Source organism: Centropristis striata, chromosome 22 (genome assembly GCF_030273125.1).
Source record: "Centropristis striata isolate RG_2023a ecotype Rhode Island chromosome 22, C.striata_1.0, whole genome shotgun sequence".
Taxonomy (NCBI): Eukaryota; Metazoa; Chordata; class Actinopteri; order Perciformes; family Serranidae; genus Centropristis; species Centropristis striata.
The window spans coordinates 25,340,317-25,363,370 of NC_081538.1; the positions used below are offsets into that span (position 1 = coordinate 25,340,317).

Genomic DNA, 23,054 nt, shown 5'->3' on the forward strand with positions numbered 1-23,054 from the left:
CTTTTCCTCGTCTTTGTGTGCAGCTGGAGCAGCTTCAAACACAGACGTCTGAGCTCAAGAAGCAGAAGTTGGAGCTGGCTCGACTGGGAGCAGGCGAGCTGATTAAAGTCAGCCAGGAGCTGTTTGATGAGAAGAAGAAGAACGAAGACATCCTGGGCGTCATCATGCAGCTGGAGACTGTGGTGGAAATTGGCAAGCAGGAAGTAGAAACTCTGAGGTGAGGTGCAGAGCCGGTGCTTTGTCATCACTTTTTTAGCAAAGCAAAATGGCACTAAAACCCCTTTACTGTGTGTAAATGTGCGTCTTGTGCTTGTTAGACTGGAGCGGATGGACTGGATGGCTCAGGCGGAGCAGCTGAAGCAGCAGACCCTCGCCACGCTCTCAGAGAGAGACCACCAGCTGCGGCAGCTCAGCGCCATGCTGGAGGAAGCTCGCACTCACACACCCAAAATCCAACAGGAGCAGTATCAGAGAGAGGTGAACTTCTTCCTCCATTTCTGACTGAGATAAGATAAGATAAGATAAGATATTCCTTTATTGATCCCCCCATGGAAGAAATTCAGGTGTTGCAGCAGCACAAGTACAGTGTAAAGACAGATTAAGGATATAAATAATAATATATATAAATATATATATTATTATTATTTTTATTTTTTTTAAATAATAAAAATGAAATGGAATAAAGATAAGAAAATATATAAATAGTATAAAATAAACATACAGTCATGGGAAAAAAATATTAGACCACCCTTGTTTTCTTCAATTTCTTGTTAATTTTAATGCCTTTTTACAACTATAGGTGCATTTGTTTGGACAAATATAATGATATGGAAAATGTCCAGATATCAGCTCTTAAATTAAACTCTGTTCAGCTATTTTTGTTGTTATCATTATATTTGTCCAAACAAATGTACCTTTAGTTGTACCAGGCATTAAAAATGAACAAGAAATTGAAGAAAACAAGGGTGGGGGTCTAATCATTTTCCCATGACTGTTTGTGGCCGTATCTTGAACTGCTGTGATGACTAAATTTCCCCATTGCGGGATAAATAAAGTTATATCTTATTTCCAGTTATAGAAAGGGTTAAATGTAAAAGAAAAGACATCTGGGAGCCCCAAATCACTAAATATGCCCCGTTTACTTTGATCCAGAATCTTTATTTGCCCTCCAGAAACTCAGCCGACAGAACTAATAATATAAACTATAAAACCAGTTAGAAATATATCAGGATTTGGTATCTAATGTGACTTTTTCCACATCATCATTATCTTCTCTACAGGGCACAGAGGAAGTGGACAGCGCTCCTGGAGCCCCACAGGAGAGGAGCAGCCTGGTGGACAGCCACGCCCATCTAGCTGAGGTCAAAGAGCTCCAGAAAAGGTACAAATATCACATAGTGGACCAAACTTTACCAGAAATACTGTTTTTAAAGCATAAGGATACTTATCAGTGTTTAACTCTTTTACATCAGGCTGGATGAGGAGATGCAGCAGAGGGTGGCGGCTGAGGAGCAGCTGATGGCCACACAGGACCGACTCAAACGGTATGAAAAGTGATAAGAGTTTAAAGAGAAGGGGAACTAATGCTTTATATTATAGAGTCTATGGAGTCACTGTGTACTGTGAAACAGGTGGCTTTTCTTTGCAACTTTTAGCTCATTGTTTTGGTTTTTCAGCCCATTTTTACTGATTTGTCAAAGTGTCTAACAAAGCTGCTTTTAAAAAGAAAGATAAGATAAGATTTTCCTTAAGATTAGTCCCACAACGGGGAAATTTCCAGTATTACAGCAGCAAAGTGGATAGCAAGATAGAGAGGCGCTTCAATAATAATAATAATAATATTTGTAAACAAGCAGTATAAACTAAAAATATAAGAAAGATATTTATATATATATATAACAAGTAAAAAGTACAAAAAATTATGTAGAAATGTAAAAATTATTATCACTGTGTGTTTATAGCCATGTTAAAGCCATGAACCTATTGTACTCTACCCTCCCAGCTACAATCTACACACAAATTTACCGGCTAAAGAGAAAGCTATGTCCCTCAGTAGTTTAAAAAACAACTTACGTTCATCAGGTGACTTGATATGTACACTGCCCTACAAAGTCTAACTGCAGTAACTACGCAAAGGGTGAAACTGAGAAAAACTGCTTTAAAGTTTTTGAACGTTTCTGAACCGGCCAGCCAAATGGGTTATAGGTAGGTAAGTGATATGACACTTATTTCTGCATGTATTGATGATGTAATTTTTATGCTCAAAAATCATGATGATTTTTTTTACCTTTGACCCCAAAAATGTAGTTACTGCACTCTGGTTTTGCATTGCTGTAAAAGGTTCTCATAGTAATGCAAAAGCAGAGTGCAGTAACTACAATGTTGTTGTCTTCTTTCAGCTTTTATATTTTGTTTTCAGTGAATAAACATTTTCAAATTGATTTTGTTATAAGTGTATTTAAAAGTGTTTAACAACTCTATTCAAAGATTTGTGTATTTTAGACTTGATATTATAAAGTTATGTTATAATTTAGTCTTAATATAATTTTATCTCACTTTTTTACTTAATCACTATATAGTGATAGTTTCCCTATCAAATAGACTTATAATTTCTGTTATTCTTGTCTTCACTATTCAACACAAGTGAACTTACTGCGGTCTGCTTTGGTTTTATGTTTAAATTCGTATATATATCCAAAGCAGACCGCAGTAAGTGCAGTTACTGCGGTCTGCTTTGGTTTTGAGTTGGATTTTGTAGTTACTGCAATTTTTATATCATTATTTCTCTGAAAATAAGCAAAATTGAATTCTAAAAATTTGTCACAAGATAAAACAGACATCAAGGAGTTAATTTTTAGTTATAACTCAATTTCGACCAAAAATGTAGTTACTGCAGTTAGGCTTTGTAGGGCAGTACAGTGAGGTACATAAATATTTGGACATTGACACAATTTTCAACATTTCGGCTCTGTACACCACCACTACGGATTTAAAATTAAACAATCAATATGTGCTTTAAGTACAGACTTTCAGCTTTAATTTGAGGGTATTTACATCCAAATCGGGTGAACAGTGTAGGAATTACAAAACATTTTATATGTGCCCTGTTTGCAACAGTTGTTTTTTAATAAGCAACTGTTGCCAACAAGATCGCAATAGCAACTTAGCAAAAAGTTGTTTCAGTGTTTTGTTTGCACTTTGTAACCCAATAAAGTTTCTCATGATTTTTTTTATGAATACTTGTGAAATTTTTCAAAAAATGTCTGAGTTTGAATCTCTTCACACTGTTTTTGTCTAACAAAAGCTGCAGAACTTAAAGAGATTCAGTTAATTATATAAATATAAGACTACTTTAAGCAGAAACTTTTTAAACTTGAAGCTACTACCTGCGAAATTGGGGCTTTTTAAAAATTTAAATAAATTAAGGATTCAGATCATTAATATGATTATAATGATTTTTTTCTTTTTTTTTCTTGATTAAATGTTTTTAAACGTATATTATTGGCCCTAATCATCATATTCTCAGTGCTCTCTGATGCTTCCTGCTCCTGAATAATTAATCTTTCAGCTCTGATGAATTTGTTCAAATCAACAGAGTGTGACGGCTAACATCTGTTTTTATTGTTGTTGTTAGTCACAGCCAGGCTCAGTGGCAGTCGGCACATGAAGAGGATCACTCAGAGACGGCGGTCTTCATCGAGCAGGGAGGAGCCGTCACTAGAGTAAGACTCCTCTAATGTCCTGCTACACCTCCTCTCTCATCTTAATCACTCTAATGATGAAGAATTATGAGCTGAATGTTTCCTGTCACCTTGTCCTCCCCCCTCTCGCTCTCCCCCCCTCTCCCTCTCTCCCCCTCTCTCTCCCCCTCCCCCCCTCTCTCTGTATCTCTCCCCCTCTCTCTCTATTTCTCCCCATCTCTCTCTCTCTCCCCCCTCCCTGACTTTCTCTCCCCCCCCCCCCCGTCTCACACAATAACAGTATATATATATATATATATATATATAAGAATCAATAACAAAGTGGATACATTTCATAAAATATATATAGATGAAGTGAAATAGATGTGTGTGGTGTGAGACAAATCAATGACAAATATACAATTCATTAAGCAAATCTAGTAAATAAAGAGACAACAACGATACATCAATGTGTCAGCTGTAGTATTGTGTAGTAGAGGAGTGAATGTGTTCTATGTGTTGTGTGTGTGCTTGTTTTCTACCAGACTGTGACAGGCGCTCACATCTCTCTCTCTCTTTCTCTCTCTCTCTCTCTCTCTCTCTCTCTCTCTCTCTCTCTCTCTCTCCCTCTCCCTCCCACAGACTCGGAGAGGCGGCCCGGGTTTGACGCGGATGCTCCGAGTGGCCTTCTGCTCCCGTCAGCGAACCCCTCTGCTGCTCAGCCTCTATCTGCTCACTGTGCACGTCCTGCTGCTGCTGTGTCTGGGCGGATACCTCTGAAACCAGCCCCCTTTTTAAAAAGAGAAAGACATACGATAAGAGAGAGAGGAGGGGAGAGAAAATGGAAATGTGACACAGACCTAACCCAAGCCATCAATATGTTATATATATTACATGTAATAACTTATAGAGGGGTGTGAGGGATGTCCTACACAAACATTGCACTTTACAGGACTTAATATTTTAGCCAAAGTATGTAGGTTTATATGGGAAGTTGTTGGCATCGGTTTGAACTATGTTGCTCAAGCAGAGAGGACATAAAGGGACTAATTTCTCTTTCTAAAAATCTATGGTTTTGGAGAAAAAGAAAGCAGATTTATAATCAAGTACGTTGACAGATGGTGTTCTCTGGTGCCTTTAGATTTGGATATAAAAGGGTCACTTTATATGAGCAAAAGTGTGACATTTTGGGGAATAAACTGGTCTTTCTGTTAAATGGACACCACACACAGCAGACTCTTAGCTTAACATAATGTGGTGAAACTGGGGGGAAGCAGCAAGCCTCGCTCTGTTAGATGGTGACAAAATCCACACAAAAACAATTCTAAAGCTCACTATTAACTATTAGAGTTTTCCGTTTACAGACATGCCCACTTTATTATCACCACATGCAGTTTTTGGCAGAAAAAAAAGGCATTTTTTCTATTCCTGCATCTATTTTCTGCATACTGGGCCCAATTTTATTCATGTGATGATGATATTAGACCTAGCAGAAGCCATGTGAAATGGTGGCGATCTCTATTGGCTGTAATAATTGTAGTAAAATGACCTGTTGTGACCTGTAGGATCATCACAGCCTCATGAAACTTTGCCTTTCATAGGTATATTGGCAATACAGGGGAATTCCAAATAGCTGTAAAATGCAGCCCTTGTGGAAATGTCTAAAATGTCAAAAGATGAGTCAAAACATGGTTAAATTTAGCACTTAATCTGTGAAACAACCAAAACAAAGTGCTGCAACAACTCATGAGACATAAAGGTAATTGATGGGAAGGGCCATCACATACTTCCATCATAATGTCCCAAAGCCTTTATACAATAAACCCTCACAATTTGAAAATGTGCCTAACAAAAAAAAAACATCTGTATAACACATCTGTGACATGGAAAGCTCGACAAACTCAGATGATGTTTACTGTTGACCAGGCTGTCACTTGTGTCATTGACACGTTTTCCCGCGGTGTTGCACTTGGTTACGTGACCGGACTATTTTGTGCCTCTGGGCAGTTGACCGGCAACCGGCAAAGAAGTTAGGAATTGTCGCGGCCAACAACGACATGTAAAACGGCAAATTGTTGATTTTACAGTTAGTTTTTGTGAAGATGAAAACCTGTCTGCCAGTTGGTTGCCATTGTAACGAGGGTTATCGCCGCTATTTCCGGTCCGGGCGGTGTTGCACTTGTTTGCGTGACCAGACAATTTTGTGCCTCAAGGCAATTGACGGCGACTAGCAAAGACATTAGGTGTTGTCGCGACTAAATACGACCTGTGAAACGGCAAAAACATTTTTTTAGTTATGTTAGTTTTAGTTAAAAAAAAAACTGTCTGCCAAGTGTTGCCATTTTTACGGGGGTTACTGGGTTTACCAGTATTTCCATTCCGAGCGGTGTTGCACTTTTTTGCGTGACCGGACTATTTTGTGCCTCTGGGCAGTTGACGGCCACTAGCAGAGACGTTAGGAGTTTTCGCGACCAAAAATGACCTGTAAAATGGCAAATTATTGTTTTTATAGTTAGTTTTTGTAGAGATAAAACCCTTTCTGTCGGTTTGTCGATATATTTACGGAGGTTCCTGGGGTTCCCGCCGAGCTATTTCCCGGCGGTGTTGTACTTTATTGCGTGACCGGACTATTTTCTGCCTCCGGGCAGTTGACCGGCAACCAGCAAAGACGTTGGGATTTGTTGCGGCCAAAAGTACCTTTAAAACGGCGAAATGCTGTTTTATTGTTGTTTTTATGTAAAGACAAAAAACATTATACAGTTTCCGTAATTATTGACCTTAATATGTACTTTAAGGTGCATTTTGTTACTGTTGGACAGACCAAGGCTAGTTTCTAGTCATTGTGCTAACCAAGAGTTTGTTGTAACCTAGCGGACGAAGATATGTGAGTGCTATCAAGCTTGTTAACTCAAATAAGGTAGTTATTTCCCAAAATGTCAAAAAATATTATTTAAAGATGGCTTGAGGTTCAGGATGTGCTGCTCTACTCCAGTCTCTTACTCTTCTACTCATTTCATGCACAAAAACGGAGCACAGTGCAATTTCCGTTCGTACACATTCCTACTGTGTGTTTCCTTTCCTTTCCTTCTTCTAATATAAATAACAGTGTAAAAGGCAGCATTATATTGATATTTGTACATATGTACACGTATTATGTACATCAGCTGGATGTGGGTTCCCCCCCCTCTTACATATCCAATTATATAATAATAATATCCACCGTCCATGCTTCTGTTGCACAGATTTAGATTTTACAGTTTGCTCTGTAGTTTTTATGGCAGGTGAAGCTGCCATTCAGGTGCAATGTTACCACCATGTGGGTTCATTCCAGAGGAGAAAGACTGCTGTTTTTTCTAGTGACATCCATCCCATCATAGACTACTCAGATGTAGCATAATTTATTGCCCATAACAGTTTAAATTATCCACTACCTACACGTCCTATAATGACATCATCCTCTTGATAAATCTTTATTTAATGTTGGGGAAATAATCCGTCTGTACTCATCTTCCTTTAACATCCATCTTCTTCACATCTTACACTCACTGAGATATACTTAAACTGTAAATAAATGTTTAAAAAGGGCTGTATAGAAAACTAAAATGTAATAATAAAAGTGTTGGTGGTTTAGAGCAGGGACAGATCTTGTCAAGCATTAATAATTTGCTCCTTTGTGGGAAAATAGCAGACATTGGGGTTTTTTGTTTTAATTTTTATCTGGGCTCAGTTAAAAACACACCTTTTTCCTTTTATTTGTGAAGTAAGTTAGAATCAATGAATCAATGGGTCGTCATTAATCAGTGATGTTACAGATATAGCAAACATTTATAAATGTGGGAGTGACGTCATGACATACTGTGACATGCTGGACTTTAAACACTATAAAGCTTCTCTGTATAAGAGGAAACATCTAAACACTGTTTTTGCTGACACTTAAGTCACTATCACTTTTTTTGCAAAAGTGCTCATAGCACAGAATAAAGATTAAAAACATAAGTTGTGTCTCTCTTTACTGATGTCGGAAGTTAAAACAGCGTAAATGTAATTCATTGGACCATCTGAATAGTCAATGGGGACGAAAAACAGGTTGAAACAGTTTAATTTTTTCATCCAGGATGTGAACTTCCCAGAGGGAGATTATTTTAATTTGATTTAAATAGTATGCTTAGTGTGCCTCAATCTAATAAAATACAGTTTTATAACTATTTTAGTGACTGTTTCCCAAAACACATTTGATTGCTTTGAACCTTAACATCAAGATTCTACAGGTGCTCTCAATACATTAGAATGTCATAGAAAGATTATTTATGTCTAGCCTGGGTATACCCAGACTGCCTCGCGCGCTCGAATTTGATTTCGAACCTCCAGGCGGTCTGGCAACGAGGCGATTATCTTAGCCCTGTTTTAGGGATCCAATCACAGAGCGGGGAGGGACGGTGAGACGATGACGCGTACTACTCGGCACTTGGAAGCTTTCCGGATCCAACATGGCTGCTGCGGACGCGAAACTCTCTTTAGCTGTAGATGGTGTTTTAAATAGTTTAGAGCGAAAGTTGAAAGGCGAAAGGTCTCTCGGCAGCTCCGCTGTCCCCCGGCTCGGAGCCAGATCACCGGTAGCGGGACTATTAGCGCCGCACGGGCGGTTTCTGCAGCTCGTTGCGCCGAGCCGGTGAGACCGCCGGTCACCGCCGGTGATCTCGCTCCGAATCGGGGGACAGCGGAGCCCCCAGAGACCCGCAGCAGCTTGTTTGTTGCCCATAAAATCAGTGGATGTGTGTGGCTGAATGACATGAGGGGGAATAAAGCGTGAAAATAAATAATCTTGCAGAAAGCGAGAACTGGAGAAGCAAAGCAGCAGCAACACTCTCTCACAGACACACACACAACAAACATCCATCTCTGTTGCTCTACTACGTCATCTGGTATAACTGATCTGATTGGCTAAGAGCTACCTACAGACGCTTTGATAGACATTCTAAGCGCCCAATAAACGGCTCCGGAGGATCGTAAACCACACCTCCTCTACGGAGAAATACATTGTAGGTGTCCAGACCTAATCTCCAATGAGATTTGGTCTGGTGTTAGCCAGGCTAATTTATGTCAGTAATTCAATTCAAAAAGTGGAAATAACACATTATATAGATCCATTACACACAGAATGAAACATTTCATGTCTTAATGTATTTAATTTCTTCTAATTACATTTAATGAAGACCTAACATTCAGTGTTGCAAAAAATGTAAAATTACAAAAGACCAATTTTAAAAAGTATGTTTAATATGGAAATGTTGTTCTCTGAAAAGTATGTCCATATGACTCAATATTTGACTACTTGACTTGAACTACTGGAAATGGACTTTTCCATGATATTTTCATTTATTGAGATGTACCTTTAAATGCTTTTCTGACAAAATAAACACCACATATATATATATATATATATATATATATATATATATATATATATATATATATATATATATATATATATATATATATATATCACACACATATATTTCCTAGGTTGTTCTCATCACTGTGGGCTGTATTGTATTTAAGTGGTGTGTGGCTGCCCCCAAGTGTTAGAAATACACTACAGCCACTACAGCTAAAACACAGTTGTAGCTAACTCTATATTCAAGACCTGCTAAAAAAGAAAGGAGAAAAAAAGAGCAAACTTTTTAGACAGTAGAAGACATTTGAAGTTTCAAATAACATAAACAACAACAAAAAAAGACAATGCAGATCGTCAATTTTGAAATTAAATCAAAATCCCAAGACTCTTGAAAATCAAAACAAAAACAGGTGTCTGATAACACAATATTCAGTCATGGAAAAAATTATTAGACCTTTTTTTCCATTTCTTGTTCATTTTAATGCCTGGTACAACTAAAGGTACATTTGTTTGGACAAATATAATGATAACAACACAAATAGCACATAAGAGTTTAATATAAGAGCTGATCTAGACATTTTCCATGGTTTTCTGGATAATAATCCAAGTCATTATTAATTAGTATAAATTCTAAATTACGATAATAAACTAAAAACAACGTCAACATATAATCCAAGGTTCTATAAACATCTAAATTGATTTATTCAAATAAATCCAAAAGGAACCAATTTAAATTAACTGTTACATAAAATGTTTTTAAAAATCTGTGCGTAAATAAAGAGAAACTGTATCTTAAAATTATAGCGATTATTGTCAATGTAAGTGTTTAACAGCTTGTGAATCCTAAAATGTACTAATTCTGGTTGCCAATCCTCGGATTTCCGTGCGCACATGAATGCAACATTTTTTAAATTTTAATTGTCTTTTTATTTAAAAAAAAAAAAAAAAAAGCCTTTTAATTTATTTCACAGCTCATTTGCAAAGTTTGCACTAAAATAGCTGCGTTTACGTATTATTAATTAATGTACGCTAAAAAAAAACTAAAACTACTATTTACATCAACGCGCGTTCACGTTCGCTCTATGCGCGTTCACTTGTCGCCCATCAAACTGTCACAAGTTGAGTGAAAACTTTCAGGAACAATCTGTGGCTGAAATATCCACTGAAACACGGATATATTACCCTGAAAACTCAAAGGTAAGGCTATGTTTATTCTCTAAGCTGACTCTTACAAGCCTACATGTCTGTGCTTTTATTTTATTAACATTTAAACTTAATTAAGGAAGTAGACTGAGTCAGTACGTAGTTAATGCAAATGTCCCTAAAACCGTCAGCAACACATTAATTACTTCAAAAGTGTTAAAACAATGCAGTAAGATGGGTTGGGGTAACATTTTGGGGCATTTATATCATATTTTATACCAATATTATGTACAGTATTTATTCTACTACAGTTACACACCTGCAACTACCACTTTAAACAGCAAAATATGATTAAAAATATACAGTAAAAGTGACAATTAGTAACTTAGCATTAGTTACATAAATATAGAGAATATTTTTTATGTCTCCCTCAAAAAATAATGTTATTTTCAGTGTGCAACACAAGATTTTAAGCTTCACAGGAAGTAAGTATGATGAATAATAGTCTCTAAAGTTTCTGTTTCTTTAGTATTTTAATGCCTTTTTTTCCACTACATGGAGTACTGAAGTGTGTGTTTCATTATGGGGAAATGGAGCTTCATGTTGAAAATAACTTCCTTTTTAAGACTTCAGCAAATGGTGGTCAGAGTTTGTGGTTGCACATTAGTTTGCTCAGTCCTTTAGAATAAGTAAACGGTGAATAGACTGTAAAAACTAACTGTACTTATGTAGAGCTTTTCAAAACAAAGTTACAAAGTGTTTTATAATAGAAATGACGAATCTAAAAATATCTAAAAGCTATAAAACGGGATTAAGTAGCCTAGATTGTTATATAAGTGCAATTAGTTATGGAAAAACAAAATGCATAGATGTTAGTTTTAATGTGTCCTGTTGTGCACAGACATGATCATAAATCAGACTTTGTTGTGGTGTTTGACTTCCTCAGATGTGGAAGTCAGTCGTGGGCCACAATGTGAGCATGAAGGTGGCTGCAGAGGGGGACGACTGGGAGACGGACCCTGACTTCGAGGTACTGTATACTTCTTGGAGATGTGTGTATATCGTGTGTGCTTCAGTCTAACTATTTTCCTGTCTTTGTGTTTCAGAATGACGTATCCGAGCAGGAGCAGAGGTGGGGAGCAAAGACCATCGAGGGCTCGGGACGGAAAGAGCACATCAGGTAAGACGTGCAACAGTTTATGTCTAGATTTAGTTTGTCTAGATAAACTGTCTGTGATAGGTGATACAGAAGATTCAGGTCAGAGTGACAGCTAAGGAAGCAACAGGAAGAGGAAGTAAGACCAGAGTACAAGCTGAGAGGCAGCAAGTGTGTCCTAATATGGGTATTATGTGACACTTTGACAGAGAGATTTAAACCACTGCATTATGTTGGTGTCGGCATGGTGATTTATGCATGACCATATATTCATGCAGTTGTGCCGAGTGTAAGAATAGGACTGCGTACAGATTAAGCCGCCACTTCTTAAAAAGACAGCAAACATTTATGAATGTGTGAGTGAAGCTATGACATACTGTGACAGTAAGAGCTGTTCTTAAAAAAACACTGTGATGCTTCTCTACATGGGAGGAAGCACAATGTAAGCTTACAGTCATGGAAAAAAATATTAGACCACCCTTTTTCTTCAATTTCTTGTTCATTTTAATGCCTAGTACAACTAAAGGTACATTTGTTTGGACAAATACAATGATAACAACAAAAATAGCTCATAAGAGTTTAATTTAAGAGCTGATATCTAGACATTTTACATGGTTTTCTTGATAATGAATTTGGTTAATAATAATAATAATTATTATCAAGAAAACCATGGAAATTGTATTCAAAGGGATGATAGATGGCAATGAGGGAAACTGGCTAACTGATGTTTTTAGGTTATAAGGCAGGACATTAATTTACTTATAATTATTATTATTATTATTATTAATATATTTATTTTTATGATTTTGCTTTCAAAAAACATAGCATTTTCTTTTGATTTGGAGATTGGAATTGAGATCATTGTAAATATTGTTTTTTTTTTTTTACTACTCTTATTTCTTTCCAGATATGTATTTGCTACATCACTGTCAATTTTAATGGGACAGAGCCTTTTTTTTGTGGCCACAGTGTGTTGTTGTTTGTTGTTTTTGTCTATGTTGGAAAATGCAATAAAATATTTATTTAAAAAAAAGGAAACCATGGAAAATGTCTAGATATCAGCTCCTAAATTAAACTCTTATCAGCTATTTTTGTTGTTATCATTATATTTGTCCAAACAAATGCACCTTTAGTTGCTAGGATAAGAAAAATCCCTTCAGCTGGTGTTTATCCTCCAACAGGACATTTAAATTATAACAAATATAAAGTTGTCAGTCTTGGATCATGGTGACATTTTCTACATGCATGCTACAGCTGTGACTCTGAATAGAAGCCCTTTGATGCTGTTAATCACTCTGCACTGAGATTTATTACTAATAATAATTATGAAACTCATCATTGTGAGCTGTATGCTGAGGTCGGGTGGCCCACTTTCTCTGTAAGGCCGGATATACATGTTTTAATGCTTTGCAAAAGTTGAATTTATCTGCACATAATTTAAATTTCTGCAAATGTTTAATTTCCCAGTTTTTCAAATGTTTAATATTTTAGCAAAGGTTTTTAATTTAAAGTCAGATTTATCATAGGTTAATTATTTACAGGTTAAGTTTAATTTTAATGTATGTATAGTGTATGTTCAATGCATGTTTGAATGCTGCTACTGGATGCTTAATTTGAAAATAGATATAATAAAATAATAAGATATCTATTTATGTATTTCTTAACAATTTATTTTTTACAATTTATACAAGTAAAAATATAAAAATGTATTAATAATTTACAATTTAAACAAGTAAAAAATATAAAAGTATTAACAAATTACAATTTAAACAAGTAAAAAATATTTTAAAAGTATTAAAAAAAATTAAAGTTTTAACAAGTAGAAGAACAACAACAATTAACAGTTACAGATGTAGAAATATATAAAGTATTAACAATTTAAACAACAAGGTTGTGGTATTGTTAGATCTGATATTGTGACATAGTGATATAGCAAATATCACTATGTCACAATATCAGATTTTGTCAGAATATTAGATATTGCAATATCTATAGAAAATGTGACAAAACAAAAACAAAGAAACAACTTTATTTGATAGGGACAGTCTTTTATTTAATCCAGTATAAAGAATACAAGATGCAAACATGTCAAAGTCTCCAGAAAAGCCAATTTACATAATTTAGTGACAACATACAGATACAAATACAATACACAGCGATACAAGTATAAAATACATTGTGCATCTTGTCAAATTAAAGGTGTGTTAGTGTGCATCTCTGTGTCAGTGTGTTTGACCTCTGTGTGACCTCTCAGTGTTGCAGAGCTCAGGAAAAATGTGGCCGTGGAGCACGAGAAGGGGAAGCAGAAGGAAGAGACTCCCAAAGCGTCGTACGGATACGGAGGGAAGTTTGGAGTCGAAAAAGACAGAATGGACAAGGTCGATACATTTCTGACACTTTATTTTATCCTTCACTCTGTGTCCACTATGTATGTGGACTATATATGTATGATTTAGGCTGAATTTGTTCATGTGTCTCTGATGTCCAGGCGGCTTTGGGACACGACTATGTGGCACAAGTGGAGCAGCACTCCTCCCAGAAAGATGCAGCGAAGGGGTTCGGCGGGAAGTTTGGTGTTCAGAAAGACAGAGTTGACAAGGTGAGAAGACAGAAAAAGTCTTACATATCCTCAGTTCGTAAAGTCCTCCTCTCAAAGACTTGTTGAGTGTGCTTGAAAGAGCACACTATATACTATACACCGGGCTTCTTCCTATTTATTCTTCCGTTTCTTCCGTGTTTTTTTCGGTCGACTACTCCTCCCAGAGTTTTGGTTGCACATACACTAAAAAGGTATCAAATAGACCGGCTCGGCTAGTTTGCTACGACTTTTCTAAGGGTTTTGGCAAATGGTTTTCAAATTATTCAGCAAAAACACGCCAACAAATCCCCCCAATGTTACCTTATGGAGAGGCTAGAGTGGATGACATTATCACTGCAGTGGGAGAGAAAAATGTATTAAAAAATAAATTTGAAAACTGCACTCGAGGCCCCAGATGCCACTCTACAGAAATAATTTATACATTGAAACGTAGGAAAATGTGTCTTCTAACTCACATTGGTCTGGTAAAGCTGTCAGAGTTCTAGTTTGGGCGTAGGACACACAGATGCGCCACCAACACGCACCAACAGCCTCATAGACCGCCATGTTAAAAAGGTGGGAAAATTTCTGGAGGAAAGCAGAGGTACCAGTTTCTTCTGATCGCTCTAAAAAAATAATGTCTTAATTTTTCTTCACAAAACACGTAGACATTCAGGAAGAACTCCGGATTCACTGATAGGAGCTACAGTTTGGCCAACAATGCTTTCTGTTTGACGGGAACTTTTTAGCTGTTTTTCTGTCTCCCTCAGTGGCGTCAAATTCCACAGGAGGAGTTGATTGCAGTTCATTGCTCTGCTCTGATTGATTAAAATTTTCTAGTTTTGATTATTGTAACTTTACTTGGATGTTTGGCCTTCAGTGAATGATTTACATGCAGAGTTTGACCCTACGTAGAAGAAGTTCCTCTGTGCTCACCTTCAATCTCAGTTTAAGGCGTGAAACTATGAGCTGTTCAGAGATTTTGGATTTTTCATTGAGGAAGCAGGATGTACGTTTAAGAATTATTAACTGGAACTTGAATTATTAACTGCAATGATAAACTGTTATGGGGAAACCATAACCGACACAGATTAACATTAACAGCAGGGGCTTTTTAAATGTCTTAAAACACCTCAGGAATGGATCTTCAAAGAAGTTTATGAATTATGCATTTGTCTTTACAGTCTGCCATGAGCTTTGATTACAAAGGAGAAGTGCAGCAACATGCATCTCAGAAAGGTAAGTCCAACATCACATGGTGCAATATTTTCCTTTTGTAAGCTGCTACCCAACCAACTTGTCCTCACAATCCACATGTTTTTAGATTACTCAAAGGGATTTGGAGGAAAGTACGGAGTGGAGAAGGAAAAAGTGGATAAGGCCGCTTTGGGATACGACTATAAAAGCCAGACAGAGAAGCACCAGTCGCAGAAAGGTGAGTTTAAATTGTATAAATTGTCAGTTTTCACACAATTTTCTTGAGATTGACTTTATTCTGCATCTCATTTTCACCAGATTATTCTAAGGGCTTCGGAGGAAAGTACGGAGTGGAGAAGGAGAAGGTGGACAAAGCTGCTCTGGGCTACGACTATAAAGGAGAAACAGAGAAGCACCAGTCACAGAAAGGTTAGTTTAAGTTGTAGCATTTGTCAGTTTTGACTAGGGTTGCAAAATTGGAAACTTTCCATTGGAGTTAACAAGAATTTACGGGAATAAACTGAGAATTTACAAAATTAAAAGTTGGCCCTTAACAGGAACCTAAATATAATTGGAAAAATATATTTTAGCATAATTTTGATTAAAACAACCACATTTCATTCAATTGAAAGAAATTCAAATTCAAAATTCAAAATGACTTCATTTATCCCTGAGGGGAAATTCAGATTCTTAGATTAACCCATTTAAGCCGGGAAAGCATTACCGCATTTCTACCATTAAAACCCGGGGCGCTGTTGTGTTATTCTACCATTAAAGACGGGAAAGTGGATACGTCGTTTTGTAGTATTTGTAGTTTTTTCCACCTATTTTCAGTCTCTTGGCCAATGAAATGCATCTGAATACATGTGGGAGTGTCGCAATGCAACACGTTGATTTAAAAAAAAAAAACTTTATTGAAGGTTTGGACAAATAAACTCAACTTCTCATGAAAGCCACAGGTATAAGCCCTCAAAAACGTTTTTAATTTAATTTCTATCTGCTACAGAGGCTGAAAACAAGATTTTTTAGATTATTTAGTAGAAGCGTTGACACTTCTGTTGAATTTCCAGAAAAACTCCAGGTTTTAGGGGGTTATTTTAAAATCGCCCAGAGGTTTTACAGGCATTTTTTCCAGGCGTTTTAGGCCTAAATGGGTTAGTAAGGATATGTACTGATAGAAATATATTACGCAGAATAATTTGGAGTAAAATAAAATAGAGATATGTACAGTAGAATGAAATAGAAATATGGAAATATAGGTAAAAATATGTATACATGTTACAACTTGAACTATTGCACATGATAAGAATTATAAATAAAGTTATAAAGCTCTGAGTTGTGATGTTATGAATCATGTGGTCATGGCTGCTGATGGTTGAAATAGTCTATTGGCTCTGAGGGAGGTGGGAGACACTGTCCAAGAAGACCCGTACTCTAGACAGCATCCTCCTCTCTGACACCACCGCTGATGATAAAGTTATATTTATTGTCAGTTTTCACATTATTTGCTTAATTCTACATCTCATTTTCACCAGACTACGCCAAGGGGTTCGGAGGAAAGTACGGAGTGGAGAAGGAGAAGGTGGACAAAGCTGCTCTGGGCTACGACTATAAAGGAGAAACAGAGAAGCACCAGTCACAGAAAGGTACCTTAAAGTAGCTTTTGTTTTATTAAACCTCTGAAGTCCAGGAGATTTTGGTTCAAATTTGTCAACTTCCTATGCATTAATTTCTGTCTCTGTTTAGTATATTTCAGTCTGTCCTTACATCACATGCATGGCTCCTTTTTCTCCACACAAACTTGGCTATCAGTCAGATTTTTCATTTTATTTTAATTAAAGTATAAAGCTGCCGAAAATACCGAAAATACAAACAAAAGACACAGGTGTCTCTGGAAATGTACCTTTTTTAAAAACCATTTATACACACAAAAACAGCACAAAAATAATAATACTTTTCATTGTAGAAAGAAAATTCACATTTTAAAAATGGTCTAGAAATATAAACGGCACACTGTGAAAGCTCCTATGATTGAACTTTCAACTGGCTTTCTCAGCTTGTCTACATATCATATATAAATAAAGTTATTACTGTAAATGAAACGTGTATTTTCAATCAATAGATGGACTCCAGAGGGTTAGGTTATACTGTATATGATTAACACTAAGGACACTATTTAAGTCATAGAGAAAGAGCAGGACCTTATGAGTCTATACCTTCTTTCTACTCCTTTACTAGTTTATTTAAAAAATACTGTTTATATTTAGTGTTTATTTATTGTTTGTTCATGTTTTCTGTTTGTATTATGTTTGTTACGTGGTTAAAATAAATCTAATCTCCTTTTTTTTTTTAAAATACTTACAACAAAGTCCATAAAACTGATGAAATGTGTCCTTGTTCAGATTATTCAGCAGGTTTTGGAGGTCGTTATGGGGTTCAGGCAGACCGCATGGATAAGGTCAGTGTTACAGCTGCAGCATTTATTTATTTATTTGATGAATTTGGAGGTTATTTCTCTGATATATATGTTTTAATCTTTTTTTTTTTAAGTTTTAAGGAAATAAGTTTAAATAAGTACCTTATACCTTTGTATTTAAATAGGTTTTAAGAATTCAGGCCACATGTCCTGTGTGAGTACACTTGTATAAATATGTTTTTTAAAATGAATTTGTGTTGATCCTTTCAGAGCGCAGCCGGCTTCTCAGACATGGACTCTCCGACCTCAGCGTATGAGAAGACTCAGCCGTTAGAGGCCTGTGAGTTCATTAGTTCACCATCATCTCCTCCACCGAGCGTCTTTCTGCTGGACAGTTAAAGCCGCCATTGCTGACGTGTTCACATGTTCAAACGTGTTTTTATATTTTTGTCTCTGTATTATGCAGCGAGTGCCGGTGCAGGAAAACTGAAGGCACGATTTGAAAACATGGCCAAAGCTTCAGACGACGAGAACAGAAAGAAAGTAGAAGAAGAGAGAGCGAGAAGACAAGCCAGAGAGAGCAGAGAGAGAGAGGCAGCCAGACACAGACAAGAGGTCTAACACACACACACACACACACACACACACACACACACAGACACACACACACACACACACACACAGACAAGAGGTCTAACACACACACACACACACACAGACACACACACACACACACACACACACAGACATAGACAAGAGGTCTAAAACACACACACACACACACACAGACATAGACAAGAGGTCTAAAACACACATACACACACACACACACACACACACACACACACACAGACAAGAGGTCACACACACACACACACACACACACACACACACAGACAACAAGAGGTCACACACACACACACACACAGAAGATGTCAGACACACACACACACACACACACACACACACACACACACACACACACACACACACACGCACAGACAAGAGGTCACACACACACACACACAGAAGATGTCACACACACACACACACACACACAGAAGATGTCTCACACACACACACACACACACACACACACACACACACACACTTCATACTTGTTAAGAGGTCTGAATATTAAGTGGTCAATATGTTAATGATTGTGTTTCCTGCAGGAGGAGAGCAGAAGACAGGAGGAGGTTCGTCCACACACACACACACACACACACACAGACAAGAGGTCACACACACACACACACACACACACACAGAAGATGTCAGACACACACACACACACACACACACAGACAAGAGGTCACACACACACACACACACACACACACACACACACACAGAAGATGTCACACACACACACACACACACACACACACACACACACACACACACACACTTCATACTTGTTAAGAGGTCTGAATATTAAGTGGTCAATATGTTAATGATTGTGTTTCCTGCAGGAGGAGAGCAGAAGACAGGAGGAGGTTCATCCACCACCTGTTCCACATGTTGCTCCACATGTGGCTCCACATGTTGCTCCAAATGTTGCTCCACATGTTGCTCCATATGTTGCTCCACATGTTGCTCCAGAAGAGGATCTATATGAGGATGCAGGTGTGGAGTATGATATGCCACCACCAGAAATCCACCAGCACATGCCAGAGATAGAAGAAACACCCGAACCAGAGCAAGAACCAGACGTAAGACACACAAGACGGATTCAAACAAACATTACATGTACCAGATTATATCAGTTGAAACTGGCAATATTCTATATTTTTGATAATCAACAAATCCAGTGATAGTCAATCAGTAACTGAAAATTAAAAGATAAATAGACAGACGGAGTAATGTATTAATCCCAGGAGGAATATTATCTGTTACACCAGTTTTTTGCTGCATTTAAAATAAGGTAAAATGCAAAGAAATATACTTAACAGTAACCAATATCATAGATGGGAGGTTTGATACTGCACATATCTACTGAATTATAACAACTACAAAAATAAACTTGGGATGGTATAAAACGGAGCCAAACAAAAACCACGATATCACTCAATGTGTCCCATGTTTATTTCTCATTCTTTCACATTTCTTTTTCACAAATTGAGAGTTGTTGTTTTTTTAAGCATATGAATCTTCTCTAAATATAAGATGTTTACCAGGTCATTCAGCCATAGTTTAATAGTTTGGACAGTTTTCTTCCAGCATTTGAGACTTTATTTTAATTGTAATGACAATTGAGGGAAAAAAGAAAAGAAAATCTAAATCAAAAATATTTGCTTTTTTCTTTTATGGACATTTTCAGCTGCAGATTAACACGCATTTCATTCTCCATATTGAGTATTAATGTGTTATTTTGTATGAAAATCTTAAACACTGGAAAGAAACGTCAATGTACACTAAAATAACTAAAATATTTGAAACATTTGTTCTTTGTTTGGATTAGGACAAATATGGAAACAGGTTTTCTTTACTGTGCAAAAGACAATATTTTTTTTTATCCATTTGGTTAAAAGAGACTTTGGAAAACAGACAGTAAGACTGTAGCAATGCTATTCTGTAATAGGGCTGTCATTTTTTCATAACAATCTTCTTTTAGTTCAGATCCTCATTAGTCATTTTAATATATTTTTGGAATCAAAATGAGAAAAAAAAGTCCTTCTAATCTCCCTCCAACATTGCAGATGCAAAATATCAGTCAAAATAAATGCAAAATAGATATTTTTTTTCTATATATTATTATTTATTCTATGATCTTTCCAGGACGAACCAGAATACGAAGAGCCCCCGGACCTGCCTCCACGTTCAGACGACTTCCTGGAGCCGGACGCTCCCCCGCTGCCCCACAGGTCCGAGGACGTGGAGGAGGATGAAGGAGGAGAATACGAGGACATCGGTGACATGCCTCCTCCAGCTCCCAAAGGTCTGTATCTGAGTCTACTGCAGTAATGGAGAAAGGATTCAGATCCTTTACTTCAGTAAAAGTACTAATACCACACTGTGAAATGACTCCACTACAAGTAAAAGTCCTGCATTCAAAACTTACTGAAGTAAAAGTACAAAAGTATCAGCATCAAAATGTACTTAAAGTATCAAAAGTGAAAATACTCGTTATGCAGAATGGATCCAATCAGATTGTTTTATTCCAAATTTGTATTTATATAATCAGCGTTTTTATTAAGTAAAGATAGAGTTCATTTTAACTACTTAATATACTGTTATGAGGTTTAATAAAGTGTCTCATCACTTTAAATTGATCATGTATTTTAAGTTAAATCTTAAAAAGTAACTAAAGCTGTCAGATAAATGTAGTGGAGTAAAAAGTACAATATTTGCCTCAAATTGGAGTTTAGCAGAAGTATAAAGTTACATAAACTGTAAATACTCAAGTTAAGTACAAGTATCTCAAAATTATTCTTAAGTACAGCACTTGAGTAAATGTACTTAGTTACTTTCCACAATTGCTCTGCTGTCTATTACATGTGAATTACTCTTTAAAGGACTAAGTTTTATAAATTGGCCTTTAATTAAAGTTTGGGGTTTTTTTGCTTTTATTCTAGATTTTTAACATAGATTTTGTATTCAGTTTCTTTTATCTAAATTACATTGAACCTTTTGAAATGTTCAATATTTATGTATATTTTGTTTGTTTTTTATCTCCGTGAAGCACTTTCTGATCTTGTATTTGATATGCTATATAAATAAAATGTTTTATTATTATTATTATTATTATTATTATAATTATTAATAATACATTTATTTATTTATTATTTTATTTAATTCAGCTTCTAAAGAGTCTTACACATGGCCTCATCTTTGTTGGTTATACCACAAAAATAAATAAATTAAAAATTAAAGAATACAACGTACAAGCAAACGTGTATACATCATTTCAACATAACAATTTATGTGCAGCAGTGATAAAATATTTTATTACTATATGATTATATGTTCTTTTCCAGTTGATGATAACGACTATGAAGACCTGTCCTGTGGCCAGCAGGCGAGGGCGATCTATGACTATGAAGGAGGTAAGGACACTTTAATATTTTTCACATTTAATAATCATCTTTCAGCATTTGTGAGGACCAATCGTCTCCCCTCACTCACAGAGGCCGACGACGAGATCTCCTTCAACCCGGATGACATCATCACCAACATCGAGATGATTGACGAGGGCTGGTGGAAGGGACAGTGTCACGGCCGCGTCGGACTCTTCCCGTCTTCTTACGTCGAGCTGATTCAGTGAGACGGACCGACTCAGGGAGGTTCTGCACAGGCTTCACTCAAACAATCATGTTGTTAAAGGAATACTTTGTCCTCAAAATGATCCGTTTAGCCATTTTTAACTGTATCACCTTGGTTTCTTCAAGGAGAATTTGTTTTTCGCCTCCATGGGGAACAAAGAATTAAAAAATGGAGAAAGTTCTTGATGATTTGAAGCAAGGGTTCCTACTTGCACAAGCATGCTCTGCAGGTCTCAACAAGTCAAATGTAATACTTTTTAAGACTTTTTAAGACCATAATGAATACAATTTAAGACCCATTTCACATCCATACTGGCAAAAAAGTACAAAAGGAATGAAGGAAAATCAGAGGCCTGGAAATACTTGCAAAATATATGAATTTATTCACAGCTCTTTCACATTGGAATAAAAAATGCTTAACCTAACTAAAAACACCAGAAGCCTCTCTATCGAGAACTAATATTTGTTAAGAACTTTAAATTCTGACTGTTTGATTCTGATTGTTTAAATTCTGACGGGCTGCTCAGGTACTTACCCCGTTTTATAGTTATGTTATAATATAATTTTTTTCAAAGCGAGACTAAAGTTTATGCATTTATTTTAAATAAAAGTTAAAGTTAATTCATTTTTAAGACCTTTCAAATTGTTTTAAGACATTTTATGAGATTTTAAGAGAATTTTAGACATTTCAAGGTCTTAAATTCAAATTATTGGATTTTAAACATTTTAAGCCTTTTTTAGACCCCGTGGCTACCCTGCATGACATATTTAAATTGTAAGATTTTAGTGAAAATCCATGTTTGTGAAGTTCTGAGCATACAACTCAATGAGTTTTGACAGTTTTTCTTTTACTTAAATAGAACCAAAACTTTTCTGTTAGTTCTTTGTTCACCATAGAAGCATGAAGGAAAATAATTCAGGTGACGTGGAGTGAGTTCATTATATAAAAATGATCATTTTGGCTGTGAAGTATAAATGTAAACGGAAATAATTACTTTTAAAAATGTATTTATGGAAAGAGCATTTTGACAGAAATCTCTTCTGAAGAGCTGATTTCTGTAGTTTTAGTGTAATATCTCGTTGAGGGTCTGTGGCAATGAGAATCGTATGACCACATCAGTGGCCACGAGTTCCATCTTTTATCTGCAATGAACTGATTTGAGTCAATAAAATATTCTACAGATCTTCTTTGTGTTGTTTGTAATGCCGACAGCTTTTATTTGT

At 36.3% G+C, this 23,054-nt stretch overlaps 2 protein-coding genes across 3 annotated transcripts in view; both read left to right on the forward strand.

Moving 5' to 3' along the window:
- golgb1 (golgin B1) overlaps positions 1 to 7,676 on the forward strand; it is a 28,961-nt gene extending 21,285 nt beyond the window's left edge. The window contains exons 15-20 of the mRNA XM_059325574.1: positions 24 to 217; positions 318 to 477; positions 1,281 to 1,381; positions 1,473 to 1,544; positions 3,635 to 3,722; positions 4,323 to 7,676. Coding sequence (XP_059181557.1) covers positions 24 to 217; positions 318 to 477; positions 1,281 to 1,381; positions 1,473 to 1,544; positions 3,635 to 3,722; positions 4,323 to 4,460 — 753 coding nt within the window. The 3' untranslated portion in view covers positions 4,461 to 7,676. The remainder of the gene's footprint in view (positions 1 to 23; positions 218 to 317; positions 478 to 1,280; positions 1,382 to 1,472; positions 1,545 to 3,634; positions 3,723 to 4,322) is intronic.
- Positions 7,677 to 10,187: 2,511 nt separating this feature from the next.
- hcls1 (hematopoietic cell-specific Lyn substrate 1) lies at positions 10,188 to 23,014 on the forward strand. Of its 2 annotated transcripts, XM_059326053.1 has the most exons (17): positions 10,188 to 10,272; positions 11,165 to 11,248; positions 11,325 to 11,398; positions 13,629 to 13,752; positions 13,863 to 13,973; positions 15,137 to 15,191; positions 15,277 to 15,387; positions 15,468 to 15,578; positions 16,685 to 16,795; positions 17,552 to 17,607; positions 17,836 to 17,905; positions 18,032 to 18,180; positions 18,741 to 18,764; positions 19,041 to 19,280; positions 20,347 to 20,506; positions 21,546 to 21,614; positions 21,696 to 23,014. In XM_059326053.1, the coding sequence occupies exons 2-17, from the start codon at positions 11,165 to 11,167 to the stop codon at positions 21,830 to 21,832; spliced, it is 1,686 nt and encodes a 561-aa protein (XP_059182036.1). In that variant the 5' UTR covers positions 10,188 to 10,272; the 3' UTR covers positions 21,833 to 23,014. The 2 variants fall into 2 exon arrangements, with proteins under 2 accessions (XP_059182036.1, XP_059182037.1); XM_059326054.1 differs by lacking the exon at positions 18,741 to 18,764.
- The last annotated feature ends 40 nt before the right edge of the window (positions 23,015 to 23,054 follow it).